At 47.2% G+C, this 14,705-nt stretch overlaps 1 protein-coding gene across 2 annotated transcripts in view; it reads right to left on the reverse strand.

Annotated features, from left to right (window-relative positions):
* The window catches only part of LOC126259294 (atrial natriuretic peptide receptor 1-like), a 1,315,450-nt gene that overhangs the window by 244,757 nt on the left and 1,055,988 nt on the right, over positions 1 to 14,705 (reverse strand). For both annotated transcript variants that reach the window (XM_049955955.1, XM_049955954.1), the window contains exon 11: positions 13,533 to 13,709. In XM_049955955.1, the coding sequence (XP_049811912.1) occupies positions 13,533 to 13,709 (177 nt within the window). The remainder of the gene's footprint in view (positions 1 to 13,532; positions 13,710 to 14,705) is intronic.

A 14,705-nucleotide genomic window follows, 5' to 3' on the forward strand; every position in this document is an offset into this window, starting at 1 on the left:
GTGTCTTGGACTTGACATGTGTGTGCTCACAAAAGGTTACTAAGGCTTAAAAATATACTGATAATCTTACATTTTTCCCAGCGTGTAAAATGTCCAAATAATTTATAGGAGTGCGGCCAGGTGATGTCTGCGACAAAAGCCGATATTTCGACAGGTGGACACCGTGTCATTTCCAAGGCACAAATGCGAGAGAGCACTTCGTAAGGCACGCACACACACATACACACACACACACACACACACACGCACACAAACACTGTAAACACTAGCGGCATTACACAACCAAATATGACCAACGTCAGAAGTTATCAATACTGAATATTAATAACTCATAGGTGAGGGTAGCATGATCTCAGATCCTTTGTTGTTTGACCGAAGAGAGAGAAAGAGAGAGAGAGAGAGACAGAGAGAAGAGCACAGGGAGCAGGATTTCATGCAGAAAGTCTGCCATTTATAATGTAATCCCAATGTAGAATTTTAATGAGACTGGGTCCATAGACTTCGTGAAAATTCTAAATGACGTCATTCCGCTTTAGGATGTTAAAATATTAATGACTGCGGTTTCAGTTTCGACACACAGTCATTTTCATCCACTGTGGGCTGTTGTAACCCACTCAATAACATAAACCTCTGCTCTGATGTAGCACAGTCCGCAGCAGTGTAAACGCAAATACATTCCATACAGAATGAGAGCACACTTTAGAAAGTTGGTGAAATGTAGCAGAAATGATAATTACTGAAGTCAAAATTTTCGTGTAACATTTTTGATAGATTGATCACAAAAGCAGAGCTGGTATTTACAGAGTGGTCTCACTCTCTCCCTCCCCCTCTCCCCCACCCCCCCTCTTTCTCTCTCTCTCTCTCTCTCTCTCTCTCTGTGTGTGTCTGTGTGTGTGTGTGTGTGTGTGTGTGTGTGTGTGTGCCTGTTACCTTTCGTTGTCGCTGTTGCACTCCATCTACACGAGTGTTACACGTAAACTTTGTCTTACGTGTCTGTCATATCTGCTGTCGTTGCACCAGCTTTCTAAAGCGCGCTCACGTTATGCATGTAAACGCGTATAGCTCACACTACAACATTTATTTGCGTGTACACCGCTGATTTGTATGTTCCAGCGTGTCACGGCTTTATCTTATCGAGTGAGTTATAAGTCCAACAGTGCTTCAGAATGATCACGTGTCCTAATTGCAATACGATTAAATAATGTTTTAATAGCCTGAAACGGAATGAAGTGGTCTAAAAAGTATCCAGATGTATTTGTTATCATATAATCAGGCTTTCGCAGACGGTATTTACGTTATTGCTAATACGAGGGGCGTTCAGAAAGTAAGCTCCGATCGGTCGCGAAATGGAAACGACTATGAAAATCCGATAAAGCTTTGCACAGATGTGTTGGGTAGTGTCTCTAGTATAACCCCAGTTAGCATCACGTCGCTCTTCTCATTTCTGAGCTCGCAGTGAGTGCGTAAAGATGACTAGAAAATAGTGTCTGCCGCCAAGTACGAGGGCCTGGTGAGAAATTTCGCCTGAAGCTATGCAGTTAACATTACATAACTGTCGTGCTGTTTCTTCTTCAAGACAATTCTCAGCCGCATTCTGCAGGGGCAATGAAGATGCTCCTGCATCGTTTTCAAATGGAAATGTGAGATTACCCACAATACAGTCCGCAATTGTCTCCCCCTGAGTTTCATCTCTGGTCACATGAACCGCTGTCTTTGAAGACAACATTTTGACACAGACAACGAGGTGTAGGCCAGCGTGGAGAATTGGCGGAAAGCACTGGCGGCTGCCTTCTATGATGAGGCTATTGAAAAGTTGGTACAACGCTATGACAAACGTCTAAGTCAGAACGGCGACTACGTAGAGAAGTAGCTGAAAGGTGTAGCTAATTGTTACAAGTAAAACATTTCTGATGTTCACTGTGGTTTCAATTTGGCAATCAATAGGAGCTTACTTTCTGAACAGGCCTCGTATATTTTTATGGGCATTAGGCAGCGGTCCAAGGCGTTATTCTCTGCCTTATGTTTCGTCTTCCATTGCTGGAAACATCATGTGACGCTTTGAAGATCCAGAAAGCATTACAGTTTCAAACAAGCTCAGCAAGCCCAATTGTTTATACAGGGCGATTCAGTAGCCTCTACCCGCAATTATATTATAGGGCTTCAAAAACCACACGCGAGATATACATATTCTCTCGCACACTACGTGTAAACTATGAGTCCTACAGAAAAAGTGAATAGGACTTTTTTGTAGGAAATTTCATGTGGTTAAATTTTGTACTCGGATACGCTTTCGCTGGACACCACGGTTTTCGAGTTATTCAAGAAATACCTACATTCGTCAGTCGCCAGTCGGGATTTCTAGTATGTTTTTAGAGAGACTCCTTCCCACCAATGCATAAAAATTTTCGACTACACGAAATGTTCCCGATATTCTACCTTCTTCGATCTCCTTTGATTAGGCTAATGCGCCACCACTATTTTTGGATATTTCGTTAACATCATTCATTTAAACAGCCAAAAGCGATAATGAAATAAAAGATTTTCGCAGACGTTGTGCTAAAACTAATTATGTCCACAATTCGATCCGAACTTGACCTTTACTAGCACAGTAGTTTCGTAGAATACAAGGATGTCATTGTTTATTTTATGCCGCCAAAATTGTCAAAACCTTTGTGTTAAATTAACGCAAACTTCATTATTTCAATTTGCACGTGCTCTATTAAGCTTGTAGCGTTGCAAGGCCAGTCAATGAAGACCAAAAAAGTTCGAATATGCAGTTGCAAATTTTTGTACAATTTTAGGAGAGTCTGTCATGAACAATATACTTGAAATACTGATCGGTGGGGGCTGAGGCTAGGGGTGGGGGTTCTTTTGATGGTCGCCTTTTCACGTTTCTCTTGATAACTCAAAGACTACGGTAGGGGCATCTGATTCACCCACGAAACGGTCGGATCGTGACGTCATTGAACCCCTGCCTAAGATCGCGGAATTGCACGAACGTATGTTATAGAGCTTGAAGTGGGTAAGAGTTGACGCTGTTTAGTTAGCACTAAGGCACACCCATTTCACATTTGAATCCTTCTTAGTTTGGGTTAGAGTTTTGTTTGTGCTTTTGAATTTCTAAGGCCTGTGTGCAGATCACAGCATAGTTCACGGTCAGATCTTGCTACCACCACAATTGATGGTTCTCTGGTCCCAACGAATGATCTGCTACTGTTGATTTAGCGACAACTGGTGTTGTGTTCGTTAAGATGGGTGTTAGTGGTTCTTTTTGTATTTCCTATGTATATCTGACAGCAGGTGCAAGGGATTTTATGTACTGCTACTGTGGCAAGTCGCTGGGATAAGGCCTTTGGTTCATCTGAAGGCAGTTCTTAAAGGGTGGAGCTTATCCTCCAAGTACAGTGGTTCACAGATTCTTATAGCTCGGTCCACCATTGATCTAATAACTCATTTTTTTCTGCTTCGGGTGGTGACTGGACTTCGTATTCAGATGTCTGTCCCTGTGAGTGGGCTTTCTGTGGACTTAATGCCCTGAACTTCCGTTAAGTTTTGTAAGTTCCTGTGTATCCAAAATAATGTTTGAATCTCTTTCTCTTTTCCATTAGCAGTCCGCACGGATAGCTGAGAGGTCAGCGTGGTGGTCTGTCACGCCAAGGCGCCCATGTTCCATTCCCAGCTGGGTCGGAGATTTTCTCTGTTGGGGGACTGTGTGTTGTGTTGTCCTCATTATCATTTCATCATCGTCAGTGGAAGGCAACGGGAAACTACCATTGGAATCACTTCCCTAGACGTTCATGCGGTGGACCTCTCTGACGAGGCTTCCCCCATGACCGGTCCTGCCGTAAGGCAGAACACAAAGTTTCTTTTTTTTTAGTTTCATTAGTAAATTTTATATTAGAAATAATGTTATTCTGAAAATAAGAAACTTCTGAGAGTTCGTTTTCTCTATGGAGCGTTATAACGAAAGGATCATCCACGTACCAAAAACTAACATGACGATATCTTGAAACTTCCTGGCAGATTAAAACTGTGTGCCCGACCAAGACTCGAACTCGGGACCTTTGCCTTTCGCGCGCAAGTGCTCTACGATCTGAGCTACCGAAGCACGACTCACGCCCGGTACTCACATCTGTACTTCTGCCAGTATCTCGTCTCCTACCTTCCAAACTTTACAGAAGCTCTCCTGCGAACCTTGCAGAACTAGCACTCCTGAAAGAAAGGATATAGCGGAGACATGGCTTAGCCACAGCCTGGGGGATGTTTCCAGAATGAGATTTTCACTCTGCAGCGGAGTGTGCGCTGATATGAAACTTCCTGGCAGATTAAAACTGTGTGCCCGACCGAGACTCGAACTCGGGACCTTTGCCTTTCGCGGGTAAGTGCTCTACCATCTGAGCTTCTGTAAAGTTTGGAAGGGAGGAGACGAGATACTGGCAGAAGTAAAGCTGTGAGTACCGGGCGTGAGTCATGCTTCGGTAGCTCAGATGGTAGAGCACTTGCCCGCGAAAGGCAAAGGTCCCGAGTTCGAGTCTCGGTCGGGCACACAGTTTTAATCTGCCAGGAAGTTTCATATCAGCGCACTCTCCGCTGCAGAGTGAAAATCTCATTCATGACGATATCTTCTTTGCCGTCCGAAGGCTGCTTTTATACGACTAGAATACGCTGTGTGACAAACGCTCGGAACACGTTGTTATAACCGTTACACTCCTTCCACTACGGACTGCTGAAACTGTACTAACCGGTCTCATATTACGGTGGCTCGTATGTTACTCGACTACTTGCCACAGTGTAACTGGCATAGCGTCGCCATGAAATCACATTCAGTGCATCCGAAAAATCATCGTGCCATTACGGTCGCTTTTTGTGGGTAACAGAAACAAAATGAAAGATTGAAATTCGCGCTACACTGGACAGTATTGTAAGAACTTTCTGTAGCATGATGCTCAACGGTGATTGCGCGCGCCGCTGACACAACACAACGATCGACGTAACAGCAACGGATCAGGCCACGTAGGTCAAGATGTGAAAGGCATGGAGGAAAGATCAGTCTTTTCTGCGGCTTACTGAATTCTAATCTGTGAACAGTGTTCGACGTGGATATCTCGCGTGTACAACGAAGAGCAAACAAATAGAAATAACATTAATTGGTGGGATAAGCAGTTATAGGATACCGGCACTTTGTTGGAGGAACCCCTTTCTGGGTGACCTTCGTTGAGTGAGGAGTCTGTGGAAGTTGTACGGGATAGCTAACTAAGAAGCCCCAAAAATCGGTGCGTGCGTGTGCTCAAGGATAAGGCGAAAGAAAAGATTTCATAATGTTTTACAGAAACAGCTTCGTTTTTCCGATTAGAAAGTGCAGTTTTTGCACTCTGTCAAACCGACCGACAGACCCAAGCGATTCGAGTTTGCTAATGGTATGCTTAATGGGATCGATTATGATCGACTATATGTGAACAGGATTGTTATTAGGGATGAGGCTGCATTTCACATCTGTGGTCATGTTCATCGTTATAACGTCAGAATATGGGCTTCTGAAGATCCTCGTACCTACACTGAGTAGGTATATAACATCCCTAAGATGAAAGTGTGGTGTGCCCTGATGCATGATAAAGTTGAAGGCCCATTTTTCTTTGCGGTGCAGACTGTGATGTCAAACAACTAACTTGACACATTGTAGTTGTATGCAGTGTCACAATTTCATCTTTTGACAAGAAGGCGCCCCTCTACAATACGCCAACAATGTTTACGAGTTCCTGAATGTACAATTGTTCCTGCGATGGACAGGAAGCGCTGATTGTAGGTCGAGGTCACCGCAATCCTCGGACCTAAGAATATTAGACTCTTGCTTTTGCAGTTATGTACAACAACATATTTGCAGTGAGCGTATCAACGACAGTAATAATTTAAAACATAGAATCACAGATGCTATTCACTCTGTTATACCAGATCCCACTAGACGTGCGAGGGAAGAACTACACTACTGGCCGTTAAAATTGCTACACCAAGAAGAAATGCAGATGATAAACGGGTATTTATTGCACAAATATATTATACTAGAAGCGACATGTGATTGCATTTACACGCAATATGGGTGCATACATCCTGAGAACTAAGTACCCAGAACAACCACCTCTGGCCGTAATAGCGGCAATGATACGCCTGGGTATTGAGTCAAAATAGAGCTTGGATATCATGTACAGGTACAGCTACCCATGCAGCTTCAACACGATACCACAGTTCATCAAGAGTAGTGACTGGCGTATTGTGACGAGTCAGTTTCTCGGCCATCATTGACCAGACGTTTTTCAGTTGGTGAGAGATCTGGAGAATGTGCTGGCCAGGGCAGCAGTCGAACATTTTCTGTATCCAGAAAGGCCTATACAGGACCTGCAACACGCCGTCGTGCATTATCATGCTGAAATGTAGAGTTTCGCAGGCATCGAATGAAGGGTAGAGCCACGGGTCGTAACACATTTAACGTCCACTGTTAAAAGTGCCGTCAATGCGAACAAGAAGTGACCGAGACGTGTAACCAATTGCACCCCATACCATCACGCCGGGTGATACGCCAGTATGGCGATGACCAATACACGCTTCCTGTGGTGTCACCGCTAGACACCACACTTGCTAGGTGGTAACTTAAATCGGCCGCGGTCCTGTAGTACATGTCGGACCCGCGTGTCGCCACTGTGTACTCGCAATCCTAGCGCCACCACATGGCAGGTCACAAGACACGGACTTGACCTCGCCCCAGTTGTACGGACGACATAGCTTGCGACTAGACCTACCAAGTCTTCCTCTCATTTTGCCGAGAGACAGATTAAATAGCCTTCAGCTAGTCCATCGCTACTACCTAGCAAGGCGCCAGTTATATCATTGCTAATTGCTTACTACTATGCAAGAGATGTATTTCAACAAGAACAAGACTACATTAAAGTTAAGTATATTAAAATCTCTCTTCTTTTCTTTATAGTTTTCATCCAGTCTCCTGTTTCAGAATTTACGCCCGTCTGCGTTAGTTTCGCGTGCACCTAGCCACTCATTGTGTCGAGACCTTAGGGAATCGACACAACAATATTTTGGCGCCGAGGAGTGGTGCCGCGCCCACGTTGCAGTCTTTGTGTTATACTTGCTCTAATTTGTTTGAATCATGGCTTCGCCGCATTCTCCAGATGTACTGTCCGAATTTTTTCGCTTGCAGAATCAGCAGACGCAGGCGTTATTGGAAGCCCTTGGACAGCTCGTCCAGGGTCAACGTGCGCTGCAAACCGATGCGGCGGCAGCCGCTTCATCGCTACCGCAGCCACACAACGCTGTCGCACCGCCATTTCGGCCCTTTGAGGCCACAACCGAAAGCTGGACTGAGTGGGCCGATCAGTTCAACTTCCACCTCACTGCTTATGGAATTCAAGGTAAAGAGCGGCAGCCGTTTTTGCTTTCTTGTGTCGGTGTGTCTACCTACCGTGTGATAGTGAAATTGTTTCCCCGACGCGACGTAGCAACTCTGACCTACGAAGAAATTTTGTCTGCTTTGGATGCCTATTTCAAAGAAACAGTTAATGTTGTTGCAAAACGGTATACGTTTTTTCGTACAAAACGTACGGCCGGTCAGACTAACAGGGAGTGGGTAGCAACTTTGCAAGGACTTACTAGAGACTGCGCGTTTGCCTGTGAATGTGGCCTCCCATATTCAGATACTATGGTGCGTGATGCAATTGCACAGAACGTTTCTGATGTTCGCATAAGGGAACAGATTTTGAAGCTAGTTAATCCCTCCCTGCAACAAGTGATAGACATATTGGACAGGCAAGACACCCTTGACTTTGCTCAGGAATCATTTGAAACTTCGCCAGCAGTGTGTCACGTTGATCGGCCCGCCCGGCCCGCTGCACGGGACGCTAAGCGGCCCTCGCGCCCGACTTCGCAGCGGCAGCCTAGCTTGCAACCACGTGCGCCGCGTAAGCAAGCAAATGCAGTGAAATCTTGCCCGCGGTGTGCAACTAGACATTCGCGTGAAAATTGCCCGTCACGCCAAGCTATTTGCTTTTACTGTCACAAGAAAGGACATGTACAAAGTGTTTGCCAGAAAAAGCTTAGATCAGACAATCACACAAATTCCCGGCCCTTTGCTTCGCGCCGGAATCGAACCCAGGACAATCAGGCTCGTGGACCTTCACCCATGGACATCCATGTAGTACATTCCCACCCGTCCAGTGACACTTTAGCTAACAGTGACTGTGTTCGTCCCACCCAAAGTGTGCGTCGACGTCGCCGGAAATCCCGTAAAGTCGCAAGTGCTTCTGTACCTGTATCAGTTCAAATTGCACGAGACAGTCGCTCTTGTCGTCAACAAGACAATAAACTTTTTGTGGACTTAGACTTTGCAGGAAAAGTGATACCATTCCAGCTCGATACCGGAGCTGCAGTTTCATTGCTCAATCACGACACGTACAAACAACTGGGCGCCCCGCCATTGCGTGCCGCGGATGTTACGTTAACTAGTTACTCAGGACAGCATATACCTGTGTTAGGACAGTGCAGCCTTATTGCCACATACAAGGGACAGACAAAACTTGTGTCATTTTATGTTCTTCGTTCCTCTAGTGCAGTGAACTTGTTTGGTTTAGATTTGTTTCAATTGTTTAATTTGTCTATTGTAAATCAGGTCCTATCAGTGAATCAGACTGTGCCTTCCGCCAGTGTTTCTAGTCTTTGTGAAGAATTTGCAGACATTTTTGCACCGGGCCTTGGTTGCGCTAAGAACTATGAAGCGCATTTGGAACTGAAAGACAACGCGCACCCGAAATTTTTCAGAGCGCGCAATGTTCCCCACGCATTGCGTGATGAGGTCGCAAGAACATTAGCCGAATTAGAATCTCAAGGTGTAATTGAACGTGTGCAGGCTTCTCTCTGGGCCTCACCCTTAGTAATTTTGCCAAAACCTTCCGGAAAACTGAGACTTTGTGTGGACTTCAAGGCAACTGTGAATCCGCAACTTGTGACTGCTACTTTTCCTTTGCCCCGCCCGGAAGATCTTTTTGACAAACTGTGCCCGGGAAAATATTTTTCAAAATTGGACCTAGCAGATGCGTACTTGCAAATACCTGTGGACGACGAATCCCAGCGCGTCTTAGTGGTCAACACGCATCTTGGCTTGTATCGCTTCAAAAGACTGCCATTCGGGTGTGCATCCGCCCCTGCTTTATTTCAGCAATATTTACAAACTATTTGTGCGTCGGTCCCTACGGCTGCGAACTATCTGGACGATATTGTGATCTCAGGAAAGACAGAAGCAGAACATTTGCAAAATCTCCGAACATTATTTCAGGTATTGCGTCAGAATGGTCTTCGCTTGAGGAAGGACAAAGGTGTGTTTTTTGCTCGTGACTTACCGTACCTGGGGCATGTCATAAATGCCCAAGGTATACATCAGAGTCCAGAGCCCCTTCGTGCCATTCAGGACTTGCCGTCACCGCAGAACTTAAAACAGCTACAGAGTGTGCTGGGTAAGGTAAATTATTATCATCGGTTTGTGCGCAATGCTTCTTCTATTTCAGCTCCGCTTCATCGCTTACGCCGTACAGGTGTTCCGTTCGTCTGGACGACGGAATGCGAACGCGCCTTTCGCCAGTTGAAATCGGCGTTACTTTCAAATACTTGCCTTACGCCATTCGATCCCCGAAAACCCCTTTTGTTGATGGTCGATGCATCGGATTTCGGGATCGGTGCTGTGCTTGCGCACAACGATGGTTCGCATGATCGCCCTATTGCCTTTGCGTCAAAATTGCTCTCATCTGCGCAAAGAAATTATTCCCAAATAGAGAAGGACGCTTTGGCTCTTGTGTTTGGTGTAACAAAGTTTCACGATTTCTTGTATGGTCGTCACTTTACAATCATCACGGACCACAAACCTTTGACATCACTTTTTCATCCGAACAAGCCTGTACCTCCACGTACAGCGCAGAAATTCATTCGCTGGTCTCTTTTTCTCTCGCAGTACCGCTACGATATCTTGTATCGGTCCACTGCTAAGCACGGAAACGCTGATGCGTTGTCCCGTTTGCCTGTTGCTGAGGATAAAGCATTCGATTCTTCCGAACTTGCTTGCATGTTCATTGATTCGGAAGCCGATGACGTGGTCGCATCGTTTCCGATTGATTTTCGTCGTGTAGCTACAGCCACAGCTGCTGACCCTGTCCTTGCTCCTGTTTTGCGTTTTGTTGCTACGCAATGGCCCTTGTCAAAGTCACGGATCGAGGATCCTTTGGTTCGCCGTTTTTTTGCTCACAAGGAGAGACTTTTTGTCCGACGTGGTGTTTTGTTGTTGCGTTCCGATAATGATCAATCCCGAGTCGTGGTCCCACGTTCGTTACAGTCCTCTGTCTTACGGCTTCTTCACCAAGGACATTGGGGTATAGTGCGAACGAAACAACTTGCTCGACAGCACTGTACTTGGTTCGGAATCGATGCTGCGATTACGAATATGTGCTCCTCTTGCGTGGCGTGTGCCGAACAACAATCCGCACCGCCGCGGAAATTCTTTGCATGGCCGAAAGCCACTTCCCCTTGGCAACGCTTGCACATCGATTTTGCTGGTCCATTCTGGAATGCTCGATGGTTGGTTGTGGTCGATGCTTTCAGTAATTTTCCTTTTGTTGTCCGGATGTCTTCCACGACGTCTTCTGCCACCGTCCAAGCCTTGTCTGCTATCTTTTGCATTGAAGGTCTTCCGCAGACTATTGTTTCCGACAATGGCCCACAATTCCTGTCCGCAGAATTTCAGTCGTTCTGCAAGGCCAATGGTATTCAACATCTGACATCCGCGCCGTTTTCGCCTCAGTCAAACGGTGCCGCTGAACGATTGGTCCGGACTTTCAAGTCACAGATGTTGAAGTTGAAAGAGTCGCATTCTCGGGAGGACGCTTTGTTGCTCTTTTTGTCTTCTTATCGCTCTCAGCCCCGCGATGGTCGCTCGCCGGCTGAGTTGCTCCATGGTCGTCCTCATCGAACTCTGATGTCTTTGCTGCATCCGCCACATCAGGTTCCTGTGCAGCGGCAGACTCCTGCTTTTGCTCCTGGCGACGTTGTCTATTATCGCAACTATCGCGGTTCACAGCGTTGGCTCGCAGGGCGCATTCTTCGCTGCCTCGGCCGCGCGATGTATTTGGTTTTGGGGGCCTCTGGTGAGGTGCGTCGGCATCTCAATCAGCTGCGCCTCTGTCGTCGCCTGGGTTCTGCCGCTCCCCGTCTGCTTTCAGCGACGGAGCCGTCGGGTCAGCGCCCTGGGGACCCATCTACTGGCTCGCCTCATCCCCAGGTGTTACCGACGATGCCTTCCATTTTGCCTCATGGCGTCGCGCCGCCGCAGCCGCCGCCGGCGCCGCCAGCAGCGGACGCTTCGCTGCAGCCGCCTCGCGCCTCCCTGGGTCACGCGCCGCCGCTTGCTTCCCGTGACCAGCCGTCCTCCGCCATGGACCTCTTGCCCGCTCCGGACCCGATGTCGTCTTCGCCCGTCGGGTGCTCCGACCACATGGAGGTCGACCCTTCTGTCTCATTACGTGCGCATACACCTCATGTTGACGTGCACCCTGGACTAGGTTTGCAGGCGTTTCCTAGCTCCCCTCGGACCGAATGGCCGGGTGCGGGTGGCACAGCCTCGCCTGTTGTTAGGCTCCCCACCTCATCGCATACGTCAACATGGGGTCCTCCCCACGGCGGGCGGAAGCCTTATCTCACGACCGTTCGCCGATTTGCGGGGGAGGAATGTGGTGTCACCGCTAGACACCACACTTGCTAGGTGGTAACTTAAATCGGCCGCGGTCCTGTAGTACATGTCGGACCCGCGTGTCGCCACTGTGTACTCGCAATCCTAGCGCCACCACATGGCAGGTCACAAGACACGGACTTGACCTCGCCCCAGTTGTACGGACGACATAGCTTGCGACTAGACCTACCAAGTCTTCCTCTCATTTTGCCGAGAGACAGATTAAATAGCCTTCAGCTAGTCCATCGCTACTACCTAGCAAGGCGCCAGTTATATCATTGCTAATTGCTTACTACTATGCAAGAGATGTATTTCAACAAGAACAAGACTACATTAAAGTTAAGTATATTAAAATCTCTCTTCTTTTCTTTATAGTTTTCATCCAGTCTCCTGTTTCAGAATTTACGCCCGTCTGCGTTAGTTTCGCGTGCACCTAGCCACTCATTGTGTCGAGACCTTAGGGAATCGACACAACACTTCCAATGTGCGTTCACCGCAATGTCGCCAAACACGAATGAGACCATAATGATGCTGTAAACAGAACCTGGATTCATCCGGAAAAATGACGTTTTACCATTCGTGCACCCAGGTTCGTCGTTCAGTACACAATCGCAGGCGCTCCTGTCTGTAATGCTGCGTCAAGGGTAACGGCAGCCATGGTCTCCGAGTTGATAGTACATGCTCCAGCAAACGTCGTCGAACTGTTCGTGCAGATGGTTGTTGTCTTGTAAACGTCTCCATCTGTTGACTCAGGGATCGAGACGTGGCTGCACGACCCGTTACAGCCATGCGGATAAGATGCCTGTCATCTCGACTGCTAGTGATACGAGGCCATTGGGATCCAGCACGGCGTTCCGTATTACCCTCCTAAACCCACCAATTCCATATTCTGCTAACAGTCATTGCATCTTGACCAACGCGAACAGCAATGTCGCGAGACGATAAACCGCAATCGCGATAGGCTACAATCCGACCTTTATCAAAGTCGGAAACTTGATGGTACGCATTTCTCCTCCTTACACGAGGCATCACAACAACGTTTCACCAGGAAACGCCGGTCAACTGCTGTTTGTGAGCCCGCATCTCGTGGTCGTGCTGTAGCGTTCTCGCTTCCCAAGCCCGGGTTCCCGGGTTCGATTCCCGGCGGGGTCAGGGATTTTCTCTGCCTCGTGATGGCTGGGTGTCGTGTGCTGTCCTTAGGTTAGTTAGGTTTAAGTAGTTCTAAGTTCTAGGGGACTGATGACCATAGATGTTAAGTCCCATAGTGCTCAGAGCCATTTGAATTTTGCTGTTTGTGTATGAGAAATCGGTTGGAAACTTTCCTCATGTCAGCACGTTGTAGGTGTCGCCACCGGCGCCAGCCTTGTGTGAATGCTCTGAAAAGCTAATCATTTGCATATCACAGCATCTTCTTCCTGTCGGTTAAATTTCGCGTCGCTAGAACGTCATCTTCGTGGTGTAGCACTTTTAATGGCCAGGTGTGTATAATATCGTTTAGATCTATGTAGGGCAGCAAATGGAAGCCACAACGAATTGCGCTGAGCAGGTATGGACCCTTCGAGAGTTTCTCTTCCGATTCTATCTTGTTTCATCGCTTTTCTGGGAGCGATTAAAACTGCACCACGGCTTAATGGACGCACTGTATTGCTGTGAATCTCTAAGACGTAGCAACTTGTCGACTTCAGCCTAGCTATCCATTTCAAACGAGTATTTGGTTCGCCGACGTACAGCCTTGCTATCTTCTAACGTTTAGTCAGTTACTCACCTTGACGATGTCGTGCATGAGGCTGTAGCGGAACATCCAGTCGAGCTGTATCTGCTCGTTCTCCAGGATGTCCTGCAGGCTGCCCTTGGGGCAGTACTCGGTCAGCAGGTAGCAGTTGGGCGGGTCCACGCAGGCGCCCAGGAAGCGCACCAGGTGGTCGTGGTGCAGGTCCTTCATCTGCAGCAGGCAGCACCCGCGTAATATGAGAACACATCTAACGTGAAACGGAGACAGGAGCAAACAAGTCGATTTGCCACCTGTCTCAGGGAAGCGACAAAAATTGTTCAACATATAGTTCATTACATTGCAGAATATCGAATAGAAACTCGTCGCTTGGCGATGTCACAATGCTTGAAGTGGATAAGTAATAGAGACAAACTCTGTAACACATTTGTGACTGGAGGGAGAAGATACATTGTGCCAAATGAAAATTTTGTCCCTAAATGACACCAAAATATTATTTCATCTTGGGGACCTAAACATGTTTCCTGCCACACCCATCATAACAATTTATCTCTTAAAAAACATAAAAAATAGTATTTCTCCACGTAATACAATAATACTTGTAGAATAAAACGAAAGCACGCCACATTTATAGTCTCGGTACACTGTATCTCGCCGATTGACATGTACACTTGTACCATCACTAGTGCTACTTAATAAGACAGCTTACCTTAAATAACTATCTGCGACCGTTAGGTGGCGTTAACATTCACCCAATAGCCTTGTCACGTTAACATTCATACCAACGTAAAAATGTTTCCTAGTATTAACTGCAGTCATTTTATAAACTAACTAACTAAACCCCTCCCGAACAGGGTATGAATGCCCAACAGTACTGACCGGGCGCCGTGTCCTCCTCAACTCATAGGCGTCACTGGATGCGGATATGGAGGGGTATGTGGTCAGCACACTGTTCCCCCGGCCGTATGTCAGTTTCCCAGACCGGAGCCGCTACTTCTCAGTCAAGAACCTTCTCAGTTTTCTTCACAAGGTCTGAGTGCACCCTGATTGCCAACAGCGCTCGGCAGACCGGATGGTCACCCATCCAAGTACTAGCCCAGGCGGACAGCGCTTAACTTCGGTGATCTGACGAGAACCGGTGTTACCACTGCTGCAAGGCCGTTGCTAGTCATTTCATAGAATAAGCTGTAATATAATACTACGGGTGTT

Source organism: Schistocerca nitens, chromosome 5, assembly GCF_023898315.1.
Source record: "Schistocerca nitens isolate TAMUIC-IGC-003100 chromosome 5, iqSchNite1.1, whole genome shotgun sequence".
Taxonomy (NCBI): Eukaryota; Metazoa; Arthropoda; class Insecta; order Orthoptera; family Acrididae; genus Schistocerca; species Schistocerca nitens.